The sequence below is a fragment of the Branchiostoma floridae genome, chromosome 12 (assembly GCF_000003815.2).
Source record: "Branchiostoma floridae strain S238N-H82 chromosome 12, Bfl_VNyyK, whole genome shotgun sequence".
Classification (NCBI taxonomy): Eukaryota; Metazoa; Chordata; class Leptocardii; order Amphioxiformes; family Branchiostomatidae; genus Branchiostoma; species Branchiostoma floridae.
The window spans coordinates 21,903,297-21,927,475 of NC_049990.1; the positions used below are offsets into that span (position 1 = coordinate 21,903,297).

Consider the following 24,179-nt stretch of genomic DNA (forward strand, 5'->3'; position numbering starts at 1 on the left):
GAAATTTGGCGTAAGTCACAATTTAACTTGGTGTTGGTTACGTAAAGTTTAAGTCTTTTCCACAATGTCATTTACCAACACAGATGAACTTTCATGCTAAAAAACAAACAAGCATATTTATATACGTATCTGACCATGGTTTGGGACACCTTTGCTTTCTCAGCAACAGGTGAGTTTCCATCAGAGACAAGGAAAAGGTGTGCGACAGACATGGATGACATCACTCCTCCAGGAAAACACCTCAAACCTTGTTCCCCCATTCCTGATGCAGTCACTTCAGACAGTGGTCTTGAAAGCACCTCCACAACAAATGAAGCTCAAGACAAAACAGGTCATTGTGGTTAATTCGTTGTTGAGTTAAAAGGAATGAGATGTGTTGGCATGGGCTCTGTAATCTAGAAATATTATGACTAAACAATAGTGTAAATATATATAGTGTGTTGATTGTGGCAATGTGAAATTATATAATTTTATCCATCTAAATGTCTGCTATTCTGGAAAACTAGTTTAATTCCTAGAGGTCTGACAGACAAATTACTGATGTGTGCCTTTTTAGTCAGGAAAAATATGTATCAATACAGGTATACAACTATTGGTTTATTTTTAGCAGATGTGCAATACTTCAAGACAGCAAGTGACAGCGAAGAAATCAAGGATTTCAAAGATAACCCATTCCACGGAAGACAGGGAGAACTGAACATCATCGAGCGCGAGTTCAAAGATGGCTGCAGGATCGGTCTGATATCTGGTCTGCCAGGGATGGGTAAAAGTCGCCTAGCCAAGGAAGCTGCACTCCAGATCTGTATGCAATGTCAACAAAGAAACGTCAGTCTCAAGACCCACCACCTTGATGTCAGGAACGTCAAGAGCACCAATTTGATAATCGATACAGTGTTTGCAGCACTCTTGGGCAGAGATTTTACTGGACCCATATCAACCCCAGAATCCTTGGTCATCACTCTTGAAAAAGTAAAGCGGCTCGAAAAAGAACAACAGCACAAAGGGTTTCACCTCTTCATCTGCGACAACATGGATGCTATTTTGGAAGATGACGACCTACGATCACAGTTATTGGACGTGGTCTGTGACATCATAAAAGCTTCTAATTATAAGATCTTCTTCTTGGTAACCTCAAGCAGAAAGTTTCGCCTAGCAAAAGAGCAACGCATATTTTTCGACATCCAGCTGAGGCAACTTGATAGTGATGAGGCGAGAAACCTGCTGATGACGTTGGCCCCGAATGTTCCTACAGACCACTTTTCCGATATCGTGGACCTTTGTGGTGGTCTTCCTCTTGCTCTAACTATAGCTGGAAATCAACTTAAGCCCAATGGGGAGGAGCCAGGATATACCCCAGAAGAACTGGTCGAGCTTGTCAGAAAGGATGTGTTGGAGAGCCCACTCAGTGATGAGAGCTATAGTAAGAGCGAGCGAGTAGGCCACGTTTTGGGCAGTGCAGTCAACAGACTGACCGAGGTACTGAAGAAACACTATGCCGAGTTGAACTTCATCCCAGGTTCCTTCAGTACGGCAGCGGCCGCAGCAGTTACGGGGAAGGACAGCACAGCTGTAGTGAAGGCACACACACTGCTGCCTCTGAGGCAGAGGTCACTCGTGGAGTTCAATTCTGACAACTCACAAGAGAGATGGGACATGAACCCGCTCCTGCGAAATATTGTGCAGATGTCACTCAGCAGCCATTTAGATCTTGGCCTGACCCGCCGAAGATACTGCGTCTTCTTTGCCGATGCTCTGAAAAAAATTGGTGCAGCGATGACGAGGGATGCATCAGGAGGCGTATGGGTAAGAGGAAACATGCTTTGTATTTGATTTTGACTTGCTTTGTTCATAGCATCAAAACTAAATGAATGAAAGTATTGTCATTCTCATACATTTATAGGCATTCACGGCAGATTACAGAAACATTGAGAAGATGATGCTGGAAGCCATCAACTGTTCAGATGACAATGCCTACAGGTAAGCCTGTACTATACTATATTCTTGCCCCATTCTCGTTGCATTCAAAATGACTTAATACATGGCACTGGTGTGTTTGAGTGAGTGAGGTGTGTTTATTCCAATAACATGTACACTTTTGAATGTTCTCTTCTGAACATCTTTTGAATGTTTCTTTCTCAACAGGGTGTTCATAGACGCTGCCTTCGAGGGGGAGAAAGTCCTGATGCAGTACATGCGGGATCCCAACCAGACAGTACCCTTCTACACAGCCTGCCTCAACTCTGCTATGGTCTGTGGAACAATGAAGGAACGGGCAAGGATTCTGACTATCATTGGGTTTGTAAGTACACATAGGTTCATCATTTGCTGATCCATACCCTAGTACTAGTATGTAACCATCAGCATAAGAGATAAGTCTATACTATCATCATCAGGCACCTCAAATGGCACCTCGTATGAGGATGACCTGAACTGAACTGAACTGATCATCATCATCATCATCACGGGCGGCTTGCCCGGATCAGGCCAACTCTATACTATACCAGTAGTACATATTGTCTCATGATGTCAGGTATTACATATTTACCACCCATGAACAATATTCAGCACTTTTTGGAAATGAACAACATACTGACTTGTCCTCAGGCCTTAGCAAACTACCAAGGTAGGAACGAAGAGGCCTATGAGAAATACATGCAGGCAAAACAACTGATTGAGCAGGAAGGGGATAGCACCATCTTGGCAAGACTGTACTCCAACATTGGAGGAATCTACAACACAAGGGGACAACATAAGGATGCCATCAGGTACATGTAACAATATGCAGTATACGGTACTTACAGCAAAGAATTTTGTCCATTTCAGGTGATGTTACCAAATAACATACAATTTTTAACCTTTTCTCTGCTACCTAACTCCATAAACAATACAGATTGTGGTGCCTAATGGCTACTTTAGTCTGCTAAATGTTAAAGACAATAATGGGCCAGCATTGATTGAAGTCCACTGTGTTCTGCTGCTACAGTGGTCTAAACACCCAGCAGCTGCAATTAGTCTTTGTTCATATCTCTCTACTTTATCCTGTTCATCACTTCCTTAGCTCCAGCATTAACGGTGTGATAGAATCATAACTCAGAAATCTTTGGTATGATAAAGAACAATTCTATAGATATAATTTTGGATATGAATAGTAAATACATCTGAAGTTACAGTTGTGGTGACTGCATGGCAAGTGTTAAAACTGTTCATGCCATTCTTGTTCCCTGTTCCAGCTCTCTTGAGAAGTCACTAGAGATGTGGGAACGTGTCAAGCCTGGGCCGCACTTGGGGAAGGCGATAACATTGGCCACCCTGGGAATCGTTCACAGCTTTGTTGGTGAGTAAAACTTTTGATGATTTATAAGTGTCTCTAAAGGCACCATTTACTGTCTGGCAATTATCTTTTGCAAAATATAGCCTTAAAAAACAAACCTTCTGGAACTAACAGTCATCTTCATGCAAAAAAACCCCTTCTGATCTTTCAGTAACAAAATACAATATCTTTTGCCTTTCCAGGAAACCACATGGAGGCCAGAGAATACTATACAAGGTGTTTGGAGATGAGGATTGAAATGTGTGGAGAAGATCACCCACTCATAGGACCATCTCTAAACAACCTCGCTATCACCTACGACAAGTTGGGAGAAAAAGAGAAGGCCTTAGAACTACACCAAAAGGCTCTCTACATGAAACGCCGCTGGTTCAAAAAACCTGCTCAGACCAAGGTGGAGTCCTTGAATAACGTTGCCGCACAGTTCATGTATAGGAAGGAATACAGCAAAGCATTGCAGCTCCTACAAGAAGCTGCACAGATGCAGAAGGAAGTGAATTATGTGGACTCTGAACAGTCTGTACTGAGTAACTTGAACCTCGGTAAGGTGTTCATACACACAAAACAGTACAAAGAGGCAGAAGAGAACCTCCGAATAGCAGCCAACTGGTACGAGGGAAGATGGGGAACTCACGTCTGGACGGCTGAAGCATTGGAATTCCTCGGAATGGCACTGAAAGGACAGGGTAAGCATGATGAAGCCAAGGACGTGTTGACAAGAGCACTAGACATGTATGAGAAAGTGTCTGGTAACGTTGACGTACGGGACGCCATTCCAAGGACCAGGGCATTGTTAGAAGGGCTTACTTCCTCAGTGCAGTGCCATGGAGAAACACAAGAGGGCAATGATGGAGAAATATACAGCAACAATGGGAATGCCATTGGTAAGAACTGCCTATATGTCTTTTTCACTTGTTATTCATGCAGAGTGAAATCTTGACTTGATTTTAAGTAGCTCAAAAGATGTACAGTACAAGGGTAGCAAGATGTAACTTTAACTCATTTTGAATGTTCTTCAAAGATATGCAGGCTGTCTTCACTACCATTGCTGAGGAGACGGGATACAGATGGCCGGACCTGGCCCGCAGACTTGGACTGACAGAAGCTCAGATCCAAGACGTGGAAAGCAAACGTTGGGGAAATCTTAAAGAAAGCTGCATGGATGTCTTAGGGGTCTGGCAGAAGGAAGGGGCAAATGTCTCAGTACAAGTTCTCGCGCATGCACTCGTGCATGCTTCTCTCAAGGCCATAGCAGAGGAAATTGAAGGTGAATACATTAAAGCTTAATATTTTCTAAATGTAGCATATCATTGTGTTACCATGTGACAAAACTTGATGACCAGTTAAAGGAACAAATTTCATCTCATTTTATTAATTTTTCTTTGTCTTTACTTTAGGTACAGCTGAAGAAAAGGCAGAGGCAGTTAACCAGAAACAGAAACTGCAAGGTAAGCTTTCCCATTGGCAACTCGTCATTACCTCCATGAAAAAATGGAGGTATAGTTTTGAGTGTGTCTGTGTGTGTTTGTGTGTGTGTCTGTGTGTCCGCATATTTGTGGTCATCATAACTTGAGAACCTCTTGATGGACTACAATGATATTTGGTATGTAGGTAGGGGTTGGGAAGACGAAGGTCAAGGTCAATTTTGGGCCCCCTGGTGTGTGACCTTGGTACTGCAGCCCAACTTCGGGTTTTGCTATCTCGGTGTTCTGAACATGCTATGGTCAAGATTTTTAAGTATTAGATAGCTCTTGTGCTCAGGAAAAAATTACGTAACTTTGGGCCCCCTAGCGTCTAGTTTGGGGATAGCAGGGGCATTTTTGTCAAAAACTTCTGACGAGGATAACTCAAGAAGGGAGCAACGGATTTTCATGATTTTTGGTATGTAGGTACCTTAGACAATGTTGTACAAGATTAAATAGTAATTATGCAAAATAGGAGTACATTTGCATAATTAATGAGGATATTATATCATGGCAGTTTTTTCAATGTATCTCTTGTCCTGGATGTAATATGGTCTTGACATTTGGCTGGTAGATAGCTTGCAGTGTCATGACAAAGTGGGGCAGGTTTTAGCCCCCTAACATTTAATTTCGGAACTGCAGGGGCGTTTTTGTCAAGACATTCTAAAGAGGATAACTGCAGAAAGGATTGATGGATTGGCATCATATTAGGCATGCGGGTACCTTAGGCAAAGATGTTCATAATGATATACATGTTATGCAAATGAGGACTTAATTTGCATGATTAATGAGGAAATTGTATAATTCCATTGTTTTCAATAACTGGACTTCAATAAATGTAACACATGTTAATTATGATAGGTGGAATATAAGCTGATACCAAATATGGCAATGAAGAACTTATTTGCATAATTTATGTAAAATTGCAAAACCGCTTTATGATTAATATTGGGAATTTTATAATTGTGACATGTGTACGTTAGTCAATTATGAACAATACCATGCATAAATTATGTTAATGTGTTAGTCAATTGCATGAAATTTACGAATTCTAAATTTTCATGGAGGTATGAGGTCGCCGAACTCTAGTTACACTTGTCTTCATTACAATCCATGTTATCAAAATCTTTTAGTTTTAGGAATAGCACTTCTTTTTTGTTAGTTTTGTCATTTGTACACCAAACCATCTACTCTCCTCCTTTCGAATATTTGTATTCCTCAGCTGTTTTCTACAACATTGCCGAGGACATTGGTCCTAAGTGGAAGGACCTAGCCAGGAAACTTGGTCTGAAACCTGCTCAGATTGACGGCATCGAGACCAGACATCACCGTGAGATCAAGGAATGCTGTATGGATGTGCTGGAAACATGGCGGCTGAGGGAGGGGGGCGCCGCCACCATCCAGGTTCTACAACAGGCTCTGAGGGAAGCAGACCTGACCGCTTTAGCAGATGAAATGTGTTAGATGGACGCCACCTGTCCAGTGAGACAATGACCATGCAAATACACATACATGACTGTACATGTAAGCATGTAGAAGGTCAATGGTTGAGTAACTGACATAAGACAGTGCCTTCTGAAACGTCTGGCCGTTTCCAAATTGTATCCAGGTAATTGAGTAACTGTTGCCTTACGAATCTTATCCTAGTTGTCTAACCTTCATCAAGGCATTTTACTCTTAGTTCTGTGTCACTAGAAATAGTACTAGATCTATTGTTTCATGTTATGTGGGCCTGGATACCAGACCCCTGCCTGATGTCAAAAGTATCTATCGTGTGGGTATTTTTGAGACTGGACTGGGGTCTGGTATCCAGGCTATACTTTTACCTACCATGTTTAATTCATATGTTTTTGAAGTACAAATCAAAAGTATGTGCAATGGAATCCGATAACCAAATAAGAGCTATGTATCCATAATCTGGGGTAACATACAATTACAGTACAATGTATTTCTGATGACTTTAATCATGAAGATAATTACATCACTGATGAGTCATTTGTTAAAACTAAATGTTCCACTCAGTTTAATCCAAAAGCATAAAACCTTTCCTTTCCAATGTCCCTCAATAAGCTTTAGTACATATACAAATGTTAGTGAAGACACTTTAAAGTCCAGTTAAGTATACCTGTCACACATCTACAATGATTTCTTCATGTCTATAAATAGTTCTCCAATATCCCCACTACAAAGTGTCAGCTAAGTCTACTTTGAATTTAGATTGACAAATAATAAATGCACATACAGAAACAAGTCTAGAGAAGGACCAAATACCAAAGATCCAAGGGCCGTTGCATGACACTTACATATACACTAATCGCATAACTGTTCTGAGTACTGGGCATATACAGTGTATATATGAGTATCTGTTGATGAAATGACTGAAAATAAAGTTTGTTGTTAAAAATGCATTACATAGATACAAAGAATGAATTTTTGTATTGTTTTTCTATTCTGCCTCTAAATTTGCTCAGAATATTAGTATTTGAATGTCAGATTAGATGTTGAAGAAAAATTGAAATTTATCATCCTTTTCTTAAAGCTTGAAGGTTTGACACTTAAATACCTTTTAAGAGTGGTCCTCACAACAACAGAAAGGATCCAAATATTTTACAGTACTTTGTGGAAGGTATTGGTATGATTTACAAGTATGCTAAGTTTTGGTAACAAAATTGGGTAACAAGTCTGTACACCAGAGGTTGGGATGTCTACTTTACATATTTGTTCATGAACCTTTTGTGGAAGTCTGATCTGAGGGTGTCATTGATGAAACCTCCACTCCCATCTTCTGTCCCACGGGCGCAGTTCTTAAACACGACGTCATCGTCCCATCTGTGAGGAATAGAGAAAATAACAGTCAAAACCTCAGAATATGTAGCAATTTGAGGTTCCTTGTAAAGCCTAGCGGCACATGGGGCAGCAGGTTTTCTTGCTGTTTCAGTAACGGTATATTCTACAAGGAGGGAATGCTTGTCCTTCCCCTTAAAAGTACTCGAGGCACCTCCTTGGGCGAGGCACCTCCTTGAGCGAGGCACCTCCTTGACAGCAAGCATTTTACGTGTCTTCTGATAGAAGATGCAGCCCCAACCAAGATGTCCTTACCACAGGACTTGAATCAGAGTCTCCAAGTTAAAAACTTTCAGGAACCTGGAGCTCAACTGTGAGGCTGCTACCAGTTGAGCCACAGGGACATCCCCTATCACATTGTGTAAAGCTCTTTGGCTAATCTGTTGTGCCATGCCTGATAAAGTAAGACAGCACCTCTTCAAACACAAGGCCCCATTTTACATCCCTTTTGAAAGATGATGCAGCTCCAATTGAGATGCCCTTCCCAGGATAAGATTCAGGGTCTCCCAGCTACCAACTAATCGGACCCAGGAGCTCAACTATGAGGCTGCTACCAGTTGAGCTATAGGGACATCCTTGGGGTCTCTTTAACAGTTAGAAGAAGGAAATGAAGAAAAATTGAGAGAAAAGTTATGAAGCTCTTACCTCCGGCTAACCTTGAAGTTGGCAGCAGCCTGGTTCATGAGGGGGTTGCCATGGAGGATGTTCTCTGTACGGATCTTCTCATCCTGAACCTTCTTCTCTTGTTCCTGTCATTATTGAAAATAAAGAAATAAAAGATCAGAGGACCGCATTTAAAACACAACTAACACCTTACAGACGATATTGCTGTGGACAACACAATGTAGAAGAGACTAGTATCAGCAATTCTTCAAACTTAAAAGAATTCTACAACTAAGCACAACATGTTCTTATACTTTTTGCTTTTGCGTACCTTCTTGGCTTCTTCCTGTGCTCGTTCCCTCTTGATCTTTGTCAGCTCTGCCAGCAGTTCTGCTGTGTCATCATCATCGCTGTCATCATCATCATCTTCATCCTGCAGGTAAGCACAAATGTAACATATTGTAGTACAATGCTAACCTTTCTTCCAACACAAAGGTATACAAGGATCTGTTGAGCATTGTACTTTGACTACAGTACTAACACATATGAGCTTCAATGGTAACATATTGTAAACAAGATTTCCTATGTTATGGCATATTCCATTTAATTTGAAATGGGTAATTAATACCATTTTTACATGTAAGGAATTGCAAGAAACTTTTGACACAAAAGACTGATAAATTTCAACATGAGTCTTTTCAAATGACTGTGATGATGTATAGTGTATGTTTGTTACTTACATCATCATCTACAGGGTCATCTGCATCCAAGTTTGCTGCAGGGATCTGGTCCAGACGGGGTCGCTTTGATGACCCAGATGGTTCTACATGGGCACAACCATATGATTAAATGTCAAGTAATAAAAACGTTCAAAGAGTTCCTATGTTATAAAAAAATCAACATATTTCAGCCTTAGGAAGTTAGGTATCAAAGGGTGGTTGTAGAACAGTGTACGAACAGCAAATGTTATTTCCGTTCTCTGTCTTTTAGATTGCAAGGAGTGCTGAAAGGTACATTCTTGACTTAAGTTGGTTACGTCCAATATGATGAATATAATGTACAAGTACAATGTACAAAACTTCAAACCTCTGCGATCTCCCCTCTTCTCCACGCGTGCCTGGCGTTCACGCTCCTCGAGCTCACGGCGGAAGTCACGGCTGCGCACCTCCTCGGAGGTGTCCTGACCGGGCTGCCTGTACACAACAGCACAAGGGAGAAACTGCAAGTTAGATCCATCAATACTTATTTTGAGAGCCCTGTTGTACTAGGATTTGATAATAACGAGTTTCACTAAAAATGGTTGGGTAACTTGATAGTTAGCAATTTAAGGACCATACCTTGAAGATAGGATTTTAGAGACTGTACTTTGACCACTTACTGCTTTATGGGCTGGAGTCAAACTTGAGCTTTAATAGTGTTTCTAAAGGCTTTCATGTGATTTGGAAAAAAATCATGCATACTCAGGACATTTCCCTATTTGCATCTTTCTTCATATTAATCATAACTGTGGCCTCCACAACTTATGAATGTGAAGGATCTGATGGCAGCAGGCCAAAGCAGTATAGGGCGAGCCATTGTATATATATATATGAGAAATGTACATAGTCCAACATGTAGTTGAACTTACCTGTATTTGAGTTTGGTATGTGCTGGTAGATCTCTGCTGGAGTACTGTTTGGACAGCTTACTCAGGTCGCCCTCCCCCTTCCCTGTCCCGCCTCTCGCCGGGTCCCATGTTGGACGGGCAGCTGTTGTCATCTTTCTGGACTAATCGCCGGTTTCCAGCCGTCAGCTCAAAACTAAAAGACCTTTTGGACGAATTTTGGAAGGGAAAAAAAGAAGATGAACTCAGAACTTTACCCAAAATTTGTGTTTTGTAAAGGCTACAAAACGTTGTCCTGTAGCTATGTATACAAACGTTACAACATACTTACGGTATCCCCAGCTTCTAGACTCCTTCAACGACACACAACTATCCTCTCTGGTCCGGTTGGAAGAAGTTTGGGCACGAAAAAGGTGGTCTAACTTCGACGTTTTGTCCCAAAATTTGAGTCCTCACAAAGCCGCCATGATGTATATGTCTGTACTACGGAAATGGCCGATTCCAAACTGGTCATTAGGGGTGCCTATACTCACTTCAAAACTGATCACTAGATCATAATGTCTAATCTGATGTAATAATATCAATGTAAAAGCAAATTCAAAAGCATTTACTGATATAATAATATGTGTTATTACACAGTAGTCGCTCAAATGTATATTTCATAAAATTCGTCGATCTCCCATTCTTCAATAGACTAGTTGTGACGCAAACCACACGCATTGTCGTAAATTCATATTTGCCTGTGCAGCAAATGCTGGGCTGATAGTTTTCGGTGAACATTGAATCAGAAAGACACATCATTTACGCTTTTATATCATCCAATTATGAGGAATAAATGAAGCCTATACGTTTTTCTAGAACGTAATAATGCAATAATTGCAGAAAGTGTGCCATTTCGCAAAGGGGGGTCTAGAAACCGCTGGTAATTTGCATATTGATGAGGTTGCCGCGAGTCTGTCGGGTCAGAGGTTGTTGTGAGGTTTACAGAGCAGAGTCGTCCGTCTCTGCACTGTTTCCCATCCGAAATGGCCATGAACGGAGCCTTTCTACGGATCCTGGCGCTGCTAGGGATGTTGTGCCCGCTGGCCAGAGGAAGTGTGAACCTGTACCTCAGCGGGGACGAGGTGAAGAAGCTTCTCGGTGAGTAGAATCGCTGTGCTCCGAGGAAAAATGGAATGTGCCTTCACTGGGCAGTGTTTCCTCGGCCATTTTAGTTGTTGTCGGAATCATGTGTATATGATCCGACCTGGTTTAGTGTCGGTATTTTGAAATGGTATGGGACCAAGGTCTCGCTCCGATCACATTTTTCTCGTCACCTTTAGAATTTGCGATGTTAGAGGAACGCATATTGCGGCGAACCGTGTAAAAGACAGGGCGAAGTATTCACGCAATTTCGTGTGGTGGAAAATTATTTGCCCTGACCCTGCTCGGGAGTTTTCCTCGCAAAAATGTCGCTTTCGTAGCACAACAGAACGTTAGAAACAAAATATTCTTAGGTTTATAGCTTTAAACAGTTCTTCCTCGAGTTACGTAACAGTTATTGAGAAATATTTCTGAATAGAAATAGAAAACACGAAGAACAGTATGTTTAGGTTTGAGCCCTCTCCATTTAACATGTCATGATTTTCAATTTTTATGTTGATGAAATGTGCCTTGATGCCATGGGTACCTAGATATGAATTTGTGTTACAACGTTGTACCGTTAAAAGGCATATTTGTATTGTTTTGAGTATTGAATTGGTCGTTATTATATTCAATTGATAAGATCATTAAAGATGTATTGAAGTATCAGGGCATAATAATATTGATAAGAACAGTTGCCCATACATTCTCCCATACATGTGGCGATAGCCAGGGATCAATGGCATGCTTTTGGCACACACTAGACTGAACATACACGTGCATCTGGCACTTTTTCTGCACTGGGTCTTGTTGGTTTTATTCCAGAAATAACATGCTGCGAATTATCTCGCATTTTGAGTTATTCTGAATCTGAGCGTCTTGGATATCAGATAGATGGGCTTGGATACCAAAACAAGCATATTCCTTTTTATACTGTGGTAAAGTATATTAGGAGGGATTGACATGAAGGAAACTCATATAACCACCCAAACAAGTTTTAGGATGCCGTGCTGCCAGCAATGTTAGTGTTAGGTTTGATTCTTGTGTCAGGTATGGAGGAAGTATAGCCACCATAGAGGAAACATGACTAAACATGAAGCATATGTATGCAGTTCCTGTGTGTGTTGCTCCCAACTTTTTGATGGTTTCCAGAAAACAGACTGCTTCCTTTTTGGTCCTCTACATCCTTCAAGCATCTGGTTTTCAGGAGGATTTCTGGTTCCAGAAAATTTGCTACTGTAGCTTGGGTCAGATGCAGGGTAACCTGTGTCCAACAGTGCACAACAGGAGCCAGGCATGGTGCTGGCTACGACCAGTCATGGTCTGTTCTAGCCAGTACCCAGTACTATTCTCCCTCGCAGCTACAGTTTCACAGGAAATCACAAATCTTTGTTTCAGGACGTTCCAAAGTGTCACAGAGTTATGTGCTTGTGTCACGCAGTATTGTAGCAACTTTAGTACAGTCTGTTCTAATGTTTTCCTCTTTGAAATGCATAGTTGGTTTTGTAGCTTAGCGGTCATGCTGGGATAAAATCCCAACAGGGCCCAGTGTGGCTGATCACAAGCTGGCAGCTTTTCAAACATGCTCCAGATGGGATCTCTACAGTACACAGCAGTAGTCTACAGTTTTACCTCTGTTTCTGACAAATTAGAAGAGGACAAGGATTCATAGTGTAGAAAGACTGGGTAGAGAATCAATGCCAGGAATAGCTAATGGCTTTGGCCAAAGTTTGGATCAAAGTTGTTTGAGTCCTTCCCGCACTAGATGGTGCGTAGGGCGGCATCCATCTCGGTTTCAGTAGCCCTGGGCCACACAACTTTGTGCAATCACTACAGCAGGGGGCTAGTTCACTGGCAGTGATGTGGGTTCATCTACCTTACTGAGCTTACTCTTACCCGAATGCTGAGTGCCGAGCAGAGAAAGCAGCATGTACCATTTTTAATGTCTTTGGTATGACTTGGCTGGGAATCGAACTCAACCTACTATATGCAGGGCAAACACTCTATCCACTTGGTCATTGTACTGGTAGTCAGTTGCTATATTTTGTGCTGTCTTCTTACCTTATACTCTTAGTTGTAGTCTTGTTACGTAGTGTAGAATTTATTGCTTTTGAATAGGACACATCATGTTTTATTAAAAGAACATGTATGGTTTATGATTTTGATCACGTTGATATGTACAAAATTAGTTGTGCTTGGGAGAAAGGTCTAATGTGGAATGTGAACTGGTGTGGCCATGAATGACCTCTTTCGGTCTTTGTACATTTGCTGATTTCATGGGTCAGCTTCAGTGCTATTCAGATTAAGCATGGCACATCCTCTAATGTTACGCAGGTGTATCTAGTTTGTGGCCTTGGGTGATGGGATTCACTTACCACTGTTGGATACAATATCAGAAAAAAAGCCACCAGGATAAATGTACTGGTCATACTCTACATACAGTAGACTGATGCCATAGCCGTTTGCAAACATTTCACCTGAACTCCTATTGAATTTAATACCGGTAAAATAAGGGAAAAATTCACATTCAATTTGACATTTCAGTGTTCACTAAGGCATGGATTTTTCTACATGTGTCTCTTGTGAAGTGGACAGTTTGCAAGTAGATCACTAGTTGTATATGTCAGGTGTGTTGGGTTTACTTGATGCATGGTGCTTTACAAATTCCTTTGTATAAACCTTATCAAACTCCAAATCCCTAATGGCTACTGTTGGCCAAACACCAGCTTGTTTACGTTAAGGTCTCACTCATTTCAGCAATTTGCTCCAGACAAAATTTTAGGGTTCAAATCCTTCCCCAAAAGATGTCTTAAAAGAGCAGTCATGATCTTAAATTTTGGTTCTCAATGTAGTAGATTACTTTAGAATTACTATCATCTTGGAAAAAGCATTGTGATTCAACAGGTGAATCAGGGCATCAAACCAAATTTTACGCTTTGTGCTTACTTTGTGAATTAGACTACATGAAAGTGTTGTGCTGGTAAAGTTGTTACTCTGAATAAAAGTACATGCTGTCTTCATTGTTTTCTTTCACCAATTCAAACTGGCATTTTGAACCCAATGTTGTTAGACATAGAGTTCAGGTTCAGGGGATCATGAAATCCTGGTGTTACTTATTTTCCCTCGCACCATTTGGCAATACAAATACCCGACCGGATCAAAGCCTGCCCCTCTGACATCACGGTCTCCGCTCCCCACAAACAAACCACCGCTTTCCTTAGGAGAAATATCTGTTTTCCTTGGCTAAATTTCCGCAGCGTAAACACGCCATATAAGGTCGAGGCCCCACGACATGATGAAGACATCCATATGCCAGGGTGTCCCTCTTACCAACTTTGAAGTACATATTGTGGCTACATTAGGTGTCTTTGTAGTCTTCTCTGCCTTTGCTAATGTTAAAAACCTGTGTAAACTCGCCACCTACTTGGATGGTTATTCTGTAAATATGCGAGGATCTGTGCTAACACCTGTACATGAACTAAGCCAAACCACCACTGAGAACTGAGCTGCCAAGTGAAATTAGCCAAGAAGGCTGAATACTTTGCCTTTGAGGGTGGCTTTTTTACATACTTACCAACTGTAGCGTTGTTGGTCTGGATGTACTGTAACAGTTTCGTGATTTGGTTTGGCAATATTAGCTTCTGTCAGATACTTGAATCAAACCAAAGTGTTTGGCCAAGTATAATAACTGATGATGATCTTTATTTGCATGTTCCTGCCCATTTCCTGGCCTTGACCTGATACAAACTTGCAGGCAAAATGATAGATAGAATTTTTGTAGGAACTGTGCCAAAATGTATTTTTATACCTCTCGCTCTCAGCTTGAAATCTGTCTGATGTTGTATGCTAAGATGTATATAGTTTGGCTTTATATATAAATGCTGTATCTTTGGTACTTCTGTACTTTGTCTATATGCCTTTAGGTGATGTTTTGTCATGTCCTTTTCTATCACTTTGGATGAACCATCCAAGGGTGATGCCGTCACGTTCCACCTAATTGACAAAGGGCAAAATGGGCTTGCCTGCATTCATACTGACTAAACGGAACAAACCGATAAAACCACCCCTTCAATCAGTTTCTCAGCAAACATGTAATTTTGGGAGCCACGCTCGCCATTGTTCGCCCCCGCCCTGGAGTGTTTTCGCCTGCTTGGTTCCACATCAAAATTGTGACCCCCTCTGGCAAAACTTAAAAACTGTGACCCGCCCGGATTATGCAAAAACACACACAACTATTAATCCCCTTTCAAAGGGAAGTTTATGTTGAACAATGCCGGAGTTAAGACCAGATTTTCTCCCCCTTCTTTGTTACAAAAATGAGGGCATAGTGGAATAGTTGTTGCCATGGCAACAGATCCAATTTGCAAATGGGCAGGAACTCTCCAGTAGGCTTGCTCATCCAGGCGAAAGTTTGCCGGGCTATTGAAGAACCTTTTAGAATAACAGAAATTTTGGAGCTAATCCTTGAAACAGATTTTCTGGGGTGGTCTCATTAACATTCCTAGGGGCTCTCTCAACAGTAAGTCTGATGCTTTTGTTCTGGCCCTGTTCAAATGGTTGTTTGTTCTGTCTCGACTTTGGGTAGGTCAATAAACAATTGGTTGTAGGAGCTTTGGTGTCTGTTTCTGTTGCTTATATGGGCAGGAGTTAAGTATCTTTGGTGCTAATGATTCTGACAGCTTGTGCTCTTGAACTGTACCACACATCCATGACCTGCTATCACACTTAGAAATACTGTAGGAAAATGGTTTTCATGATTATCTCATATCTGGCCTTTGTGTTGTTATTACTGGTTTTGTTTATGCAGTACATAGTGCTGATTTGCTCATAAAATCACAGTGTTGTTAGCGTGTAGATGGTGGCTTGCTGGAGGTTTGGTTAGAACAACTTGCTTATTTTAATTTTCAAACCTTTCCCCTTTTTCAGGATTTTTCTCCAAATATTGTTTCACTATCAGTGTAACTATGAGCAGTTTACTTTGGGTAAAATTAGGAAAGAGTTGTTTAATCTGCAGGGGGTGTTTTTGTCATACATGTGATAATTAATGCCTAATTAGTGGACAAAAGGATTAATTGACTATTTATGGAGTTTTCTGACAATATTAACGAGATGAATAATGATAGGTTTTGGCTGTTGAAGTGTTGTATTTCCCAGATTTCTCGCTTCTCAGTAAATCTGTGCTGTATGTTTGTTGCTAATTTCAAATGCAATGTGAGAAAGAAAAAGCATTAATTTATCTTTTTTGTTATGTTGTTTACATGTAATGTTTTTGTTACGGAGGATTCTGTACTTTATTTTCGATTTAGTATGCAAATTGTAAGAAAACAGGATAGCAACACAGTGGAGATGTGTATGTCAAATTACGGAAATGTGTCATAAATTCTGTCTTGCTTTGGCGACGAATGTAGAAAATATTGAGAAAAACAAAGCCATTTTAGCCCTAACATCACTATCACAGCGTCTAGTACCAGAGTATTTGATAACAAAATATTGAGGGATGGTATTTTAATTACGCACCCCTCTCAGAAACACGTTTGCGATGTTTGACTTCATCCCGTCAACCAACACTCCAGAAGACGTCAATGGTCGCCTTACACTAACAACAGAAGTCGGTATACTGTGGACACATTGCCTTGTGTAAAGACGCAGGGATTCCAGTGTAAGCATTCCTGGACTGGAGCACACACTGCCCCTAGAAATGATGACAGCTCACCACCATATATCGGATCCAGTTAGTTCAGCTGCAAGAGTTTGACAGTAATGTATGTAGGAAAAGATGAAGAGATGCACAAGCTGTGAAGGAAATGATAGCCACTTTGTCGTGAATTGGTACTTCGAAGCAAATTTTTGTAACCTTGTTGCATGAAGAATTCTGCCAGATCACTGATTCAACTGACAGTTGCTTGATTAATGAAATCTTGGTGTAGCCATACAATTGTTGAACATTGTGAAGGACACTTCTTAACTTCAGTGCCATGGTCAAAAATGTATATTCAGAAGTGCACTTTTGACCCTGTACATGTGGTTTGACAATTGGGCATTTGTATTACATACACTGACAGCTGGCTTGTCACTTATATTGAGGAGCTTGGTAAGCACAGTTCAATTTCGAAAAATTTATCTTTTAAAAACAACTGTGGAAAGAAGGAAAAAAAGAAGTAGTGAAGGAAATTAGAAATTTTAACTCTGAACCTTAAAAATTTCAATTTTTTTCATTCAACATTAATTGGATTTGTGTTACTGGTATTTTGTTCTCAAGTTGTTTGCCATGTACTACCCCACACAAAGTTATAAACTTTATCCACCTGTCACTGAAAACTAAAAGTGAAATACAAGCCCACAAAGGTATGCCAGGTAAGAAGGCCCTCTTCACCTTGTGTTGCCCACACCTGGATCAGCTGACATCTTAAGCAGGTGAGAACAGGTATACACAAGAAACCTGACTCTTTAACTGTTCAAGTTTTGCCTAAATGTATTTTCCTTGTAGGATCATTCCTTTGGCCAAGGAGGTTATGTGAGAGCCTTCTTGTTTTAGCTCAGCACATAAATGATAAAGGATGAGGAATAGCTTTTTTGTGGAAACATTACCCTGGGTATAATCATATTAGGGGTGCAATTTCTTCAGTTATTCCTTAAATACTCTAACACAGACGGTATGGAAGGTACCGCAACATACCAAAATGTACATATTCTACAATGACTGCACACCTGGTAGATGGAAGAAATCCACAATTCAGGACAGAAAGAATATTGTTTAATTTTTGCCTTTTAGTATTTTTTTGGCAGTAAGAAAAATATGTACTTGAAATACAAGGAGAATAATTGTGTATTTCTGTTATTACTATTTTTTTCTTCTGGTGGCATACTTGATTTCATTGGGATATTGTCTCTTTTTATAGTCATGATAAAGTTTTTATCTAGATCTGTGTGCTATTTTGGTTGATGGTTTTCCGTGCCACTGATACATATATGGTTATCTTGTAGTCATGCCTTGCAAACATAGTTGTCCTGCAATAGAGTTTGTCATGGCCAGCCTGGCTGGTTTCTTGGAACCCTGGTATACGGCAATTCAGACTGACAACAGGACTATTGAACAATTTGTTGTGTAAGTTGTAACAAATTGGGGCATATTTTGTATATTTGTTTATCTAGCATGAAGAAATGCCATCTGTAAACAAAGATGCAATCGAAAATATGTTTTGAAAACAAGGGACATGTGTCCATCATATATGCAGCCTGATAACGGTAAAGATTTCATTTTAAACAGTATCATCTGTATTTTACTTTTCTGACTTTCCATTCAATTGTTTTTGATAGGATCTTAGCATAGGCTATTACTCAATTTACTGAATGATCTTGGGCCCGAGTTGGGGAGTCCGCAATAAACTTGCCAGTTCCCACTTGCCAGTTCCCACTTGCCAGTTCCCACTTGCCAGTGTCTTACCAGTAATGCAGAAATTTTACATCCCTACGACATTTCCAAACTAACATTTTGACTTCGCCAAATTCATGGTGGGGTGTCAATTTAATGTACACATGCTAAGCTGGGCCACACTAGCAAGATTTACACACTGACTGTTTGCTTGGCTATTACACTGGGTTCATATTTCTATCCAGTGGATTTTAGGACATGCAAGAATTCCCCATCTAAACATCCTGACCAGTAAATCACCTAGGAGGATCAGGGGTCTGTTTGGTCCAGACAACCACACAAAATACACTGTGTTTCCATGGCATATACAATGTATGTTCTCTAGCTGGGTAACAGTTTACACATTCGTGAGTGGGTACGAAAAAGGAATGTACATCTAACATCCCTCTCTGAGCATGTCGGTTTTACCAATTCGAAACCTGACACTGAACATAATGGATGCATGCTTTCTTTACTTTGTAAATCTGGACAAATATAGTGTATTTTTCAATGAATTTATAGAGTTTAGAGGCTCAGATTCCTGAATAAGATTTTTTTTTATTTTCCAAAAAAAATCACATCAGCTGATCTGTATAATTTAACAAGTTGTTACATACCTCACTATATCATCTGTAACTTTGATGTAGAAGAGATCCTGTTTGATACAAAACACTAGACGCTTAATTTGTCTGATCTTTGAGGGGGATTTTGATTGTCGAAGAGAGTGGAAAGATACAAAGAGTAGCCGACAGTAGAATTGTCAAAATACCAAAATCTATTTCCCGCCATTTCCAAAATATTCAAGCACATTTCTGTCAGTCAAAGGTGGTACGAAAAAAAATGCAATGTTGTCTTTCTTTCTCAAGGTCTTGACTTTTTGGCCTTGTACATATAGCCATTCAATGCTAAAGATAGCATGCTATTTTCCACCACCATAGAAGTATTCAAAGGCGTAAGAAAAAAGCAAACAGAACACGTGCTTGTAGCTGAAGGGCTATGCAACCTGTCTGCTGAAAGTGGCAGACCGTTCCTAGTCTTTTGTTTTGTTCTAAGCTGTTGTGAAGGTGTTTCTTGTCGACGGATTCGCTCCTTGACTTCTCGAGTCCACTTCGAGTAAGTGGGGCAGGGTTCTTTCTCTTCAGTCAACAGAAGTAGCAATCTTTTTTTAAGCTACAAAATGAAAGAAACAGCAAAGAAAAAACTGTTAGTGTAAGAGAGAAGACATTTTTGGTTATATTCATCGCTCCATTTTTCAATAGGTTTGTCCTATTCTGTCTGAAATTGTATGATATTTTTAGTCAGCTGTCATTAAGAGAACATCTTTTAAAGTACCAAAGACTCTTAATGTTGTAATTGGGTGCTTGAAGTTAATTAGATTAAATTGTAAGCCTTGATTCGCTCCAGTTACTGTAAGTGTTGGGGCCTTGACAAGATGTGAAGCTTGCTCTCAAGTTTTCCCTGCAATTTTCCCAGGCAGCAGCAGTGGTGGTGTATGTAGAAATCTGGCCTAGTTTCACTTTTAACAAAATCAGATTCCCCTTTTAGTATGCCAAAATACATTGCCAGTGACAAGACTGGCATTCAAGATCAAATCCCAAAGGTTTAATTAATGTTTCTGCATGCTTGTTGGATACTTCTAACCTCTAAGTATGCAGATGGATATATTGGTGTACGGCCAGGAAATATGAATTATGCATAATGTGTCTCGTAGGTAATAGTATGATTCAAGGCATAAGGGAACTGAAAGTTGTAACCATGGCGTGGTCAAAGTTGGCAGTAGACAGTAAATGGATTCTCCAATTTTCTTTGACATGACATATTAGTTATTGACAGGAACAAATGTGATGTATGGCTATCTTGGAAGCTTCATAATGCTATTATTAGAGCTGTTGAAGAATACACTACTGAACATTTATCTTGAAACTATTTAAGGGTTATCTCATAGAAATATTCTGTATGTATTTTAGTATTCCAGGGTTAATTGTGATGTATGAGTATACTACATTGCATAGATTTAGTCCAATGAAATGCCCAGAAATTTCCCAGTATTGGAATGATCTGCCTTGCAAAGTCCGAAGTGATATCCTGGAAATCTGTCCTAATCTGTAGTGTCTAGCTGACTTGACATTGGCCTTGTAGATGCCCTGTTCTGCTTGGCTTATCCAGGAGCGTGCCCAAGTCATGCCAGGTTGTCACCCAATCCACAAGTATGTACCATACCACACTTCCCTCAACTATACCCTGTATGGACAGTCATGCTTCTGACTACACAGTCACAAAGACTGCTATTGCTCATGTGTATACTGTTACTGTACAGGTAAATATACAGAGGGGCTTTCTGTGTGTATAACTGTAAGGCACTGGCTTGTGAATATGTTTCTGGGAGTCGGGCCAACTTTGGGAAGAATTTCTAGATAGACAGTAACAAATCCCTTTTGTATCATTTGTGTGTCAAGGATAGTGCAGATATTTCCTTTTCCAGTATTAAAAGCTGTGAAGGATATATAATGTTTTTCATGAGTGTTCATTGTCATTTTGGCTTGGACAATGTTTGCTGAAACTGAAATCTCTATCATGGGATATTCAAGTAACTTGTCTATGTGCAGTGTACACAGACTAGACATTTCAAACGACATTGCCATATTTATTCAGTATCATGCACGTGTGTAGCAATTTAAGTAGATGCAAAAGGATTTTTTTTCCCTGCTCTGTTACTCTTTTACTCTTCTAAACATTTGAGAATCTGTTTTTTCTCAGGAAACGTTTGGTTGGTTGAAAGCTAATCCATGTTCCAGCTTGGGATAGGTACATGTAGTAGCTTTGACAACATGGTAGTTCCATATCAACAAACGGAAAGCTAAGGAACAACAAATACAACTTCAGAAGCACCAACGTCCACCCATGTTTCCAAACAGGGCTCAATTAGTAGTCAATTTGCAATTTGAAACCAACGGGTCACTAATATTGGATATCCTGGGTCAGCATAGGACATGCCACACCATTACATGCCTGGGTGTCCACAATGTTACCCAGACACAGTATACTGGGATTGTTTGTGCGGGTGGTATAGGTTACATTGTAGCAATATTTAGACACAGTCTCAAATATGCTGGTGCAGTTTCATTGTGTGTTAGATTACTTGTGGGCACAATAGCAACAGTTACAAGGCTTATCTTATGGTCTATTGCAGAATTCAGTTGTGTTTTTTGTTACAATTCATTGTACTACTGAAACGCACAACCCCCGCTGTTACACTACTTTGCATGTTTTCTAAAAATGTTTGAAATCTTTATTCAAATTCAAGACACCAGTTTGTACACTTACATTGTGACGTAGTATTTTACTAGTTTACGATAGTTCTATCTTGCATGTTTTGTTTTTCTATGTGGTAGATAAAGAATATTCCATTGCAAAAATTCCTGGAGGGGGTGTTCAGGAAATTTGATCATTGAAATAAAAGCAAAGGAAAATGGCAATGCCATTTTTCATGGTTGTCATTTATGAAAAATATATTCATGTCATCACCTCCTTGATAACTAAAATTTGATAGTTTTTCAGTATGATTACCATAATGGAATTTCATTATCATTATATATCTAAATATAGTATAATATCAAACTAAGTTTTCACCTTTTCAGAAGATTGTATGGAATAGTCCAAGCAAGCTTTTACCATAGAGGTTGTGGCTTCCACTTTGATGGTCAACCCTACTTGGTGGTCCTATCACTGGTAGTTAAATGCACGAATTGATGGTGTTTGGAACTTTCAATGACTGTAGTCTTGACCCCTTTTGAAGTTCAGAAGTGGAGGGTGCAGACCGCACAGCACGAGTTCAGGACCTGACCCCTGAAGGTGATTGGTCACTTTGGAAGGTCCAGCGAGGTCAGCGACAGTGAAACTTAATTGATCTCGACAGTCTTTAGCCTTGGTTAGAGATCTTTTAGAGATGTCTGGCTGGATGTAACTTGTGTAGGTTCTAATAGCTATCAGATGGAGTAGAGGCACAGACAGCCAGGACAAATTTGAAGGAGGACAGATTTTAGAAGGATTATTACCCAGACTTTGCCACAGTTAGGTTTCAGTTGACCTCAATACAACATGATTGCCATGTGGTTGGATTTGATAAGTATTGGCCTACAATTCCACACATTTATACTTTCACCACTCACAACATTACTACCAGATGACCATGTTTTCACCTGATAAACTTGTTGGTTTGATTGTTTTTCTTAGGGGGTAGGAGTATTACTAGAAATCTCCTCTGTGGTCACAGTTTTCATGGTTAACTCTCCATTGCAAATTCATGACACATCGCATATATCAGAATTGCTTCAACTATGCCAAACACTACTAAAACCTCCTTTCTAATCCTATTAGAATTGAAATAAAATCCCTGCAAAAATAAATGAATTCACGGTGCAGTTACTGACTTAAAACTGTGCATAAAAAAACCTAGAAACCCTTTCAGGACAGATAGTGGATGCCTGAGTTTTCCCCTGTGTGATTCTTGGGTTTAGCTGCCACATGTTTTGTCTCCCTGGACTGGGAGATAAGCTAGACAAGAGGGAGGTACCCAGCCATCAGCACTCATGATATCATAACAAATAACCAGGGATATCCAGACTTGTCCTATATTTTTGTGTATTATTGTAAGAGAAATGTCTTCCCTACTGTAGTAATACTAGTATAGGTGATAGCATGTCAGAAACCTTTTAGACATTTGAATGTATCTTCCATGAAAAATAGGAAGGAGATTGGAGTTGATATTTTGTATCAAATTAAAAAGTGTTTTACCGGTATACAGTATTGTGGAACTAGTGTAATATTCCACCTTTTTTTAACTTGTAGGATAAGAAGTGATGATTGGGTAAATATGATTGTGCCTATGGAGCTTTTATGCTACAGTGTTTTCAATATCATGGTTTAAGCAGCAACCTCTCAAAAGTCAAAGCAATGTTATTTCACTGTAAACATACATTTGTATGTTCTATATTCTTTTGTGTTCTTACCATTGTTTCAACTGACAACTGAAAGATACTGCAAACTCTTCATTTTTAGCCTAAGTGTCATCCTAGCTAGCAGATATGGGAGGATGACACTCAGGCTACTTCAGTGTCACCAGAAGATAAGCTCAGAGAACTTGAACTGATTAATAGCATTAGTTTGATTTAGATCTGTGTCACCACAATCATCCATGTTTCAGGGATGGCACACCATGTTTGTATTCCACAGTGATACAGAACAATGTTCCTTCTGTTTTCTTCAAGATGTTTGATCCCCAAGGATGGCCAAGCAATCTGGTTTGAATTGAAGGGTCTCTACTACCTGGCCTGTGTCTTCTGAGACTTTCTGGTTGAAGATACAGGATGACATGTAGTATTCTTGGAAGCTTCACATTGGGTATACAACACGAAAAGATAGGACTGTTTCTTAGGATCTATTCTTTTTTCGTAAAAGAAGTTCACGGATTGATAAACAGTTGATTTTAGATGAGTTTATTACAATTCAATGTAACATAAATTGTAGCTATGCTTGACAGTATTGTGTCAAGTGCACTTGTTAGTTTTGTTTAAAGGGTTGTAGCTATTAATAAATATAATAACTAATCTTAGCTTCTGTGACAGAATATTCCTACAATGCCTCTTGGCAGTCTTGCACATATATGAATAGCTGCATGTCTGCATTTATCTGCAGCATTTTAGACACTGCCTACATGGTTGTTTTACTGTCCACAAATCTGTGTATGTGTGTGCAGGGTAGGGTACATAGCAGGAACCAATGTAACACAACTCCAAGCAATGTCCT

The 24,179-nt window shown here is 39.9% G+C and overlaps 3 protein-coding genes across 4 annotated transcripts in view; 2 read left to right on the top strand and 1 right to left on the bottom strand.

Moving 5' to 3' along the window:
• The window catches only part of LOC118427188, a 20,114-nt gene extending 12,917 nt beyond the window's left edge, over positions 1-7,197 (top strand). The window contains exons 14-23 of the mRNA XM_035836825.1: positions 164-331; positions 608-1,803; positions 1,901-1,977; positions 2,143-2,299; positions 2,605-2,765; positions 3,231-3,334; positions 3,514-4,212; positions 4,350-4,595; positions 4,726-4,776; positions 6,014-7,197. Coding sequence (XP_035692718.1) covers positions 164-331; positions 608-1,803; positions 1,901-1,977; positions 2,143-2,299; positions 2,605-2,765; positions 3,231-3,334; positions 3,514-4,212; positions 4,350-4,595; positions 4,726-4,776; positions 6,014-6,255 — 3,101 coding nt within the window. The 3' untranslated portion in view covers positions 6,256-7,197. The remainder of the gene's footprint in view (positions 1-163; positions 332-607; positions 1,804-1,900; positions 1,978-2,142; positions 2,300-2,604; positions 2,766-3,230; positions 3,335-3,513; positions 4,213-4,349; positions 4,596-4,725; positions 4,777-6,013) is intronic.
• Positions 6,791-10,331, bottom strand: LOC118427602 (spliceosome-associated protein CWC15 homolog). Of its 2 annotated transcripts, none has more exons than XM_035837466.1 (7): positions 10,169-10,331; positions 9,866-10,046; positions 9,325-9,431; positions 8,979-9,061; positions 8,570-8,671; positions 8,281-8,384; positions 6,791-7,620 (listed from the first exon to the last, which is right to left on the bottom strand). In XM_035837466.1, the coding sequence occupies exons 2-7, from the start codon at positions 9,994-9,996 to the stop codon at positions 7,497-7,499; spliced, it is 651 nt and encodes a 216-aa protein (XP_035693359.1). In that variant the 5' UTR covers positions 9,997-10,046; positions 10,169-10,331; the 3' UTR covers positions 6,791-7,496. The 2 variants fall into 2 exon arrangements, with proteins under 2 accessions (XP_035693359.1, XP_035693358.1); XM_035837465.1 differs by having other exon boundaries at positions 10,173-10,325.
• A 442-nt stretch (positions 10,332-10,773) lies between these two features.
• Positions 10,774-24,179, top strand: part of LOC118427190 (tyrosine-protein kinase RYK-like) — a 50,502-nt gene continuing 37,096 nt past the window's right edge. Inside the window, exon 1 of the mRNA XM_035836826.1 lies at positions 10,774-10,981. Coding sequence (XP_035692719.1) covers positions 10,867-10,981 — 115 coding nt within the window. The 5' untranslated portion in view covers positions 10,774-10,866. The remainder of the gene's footprint in view (positions 10,982-24,179) is intronic.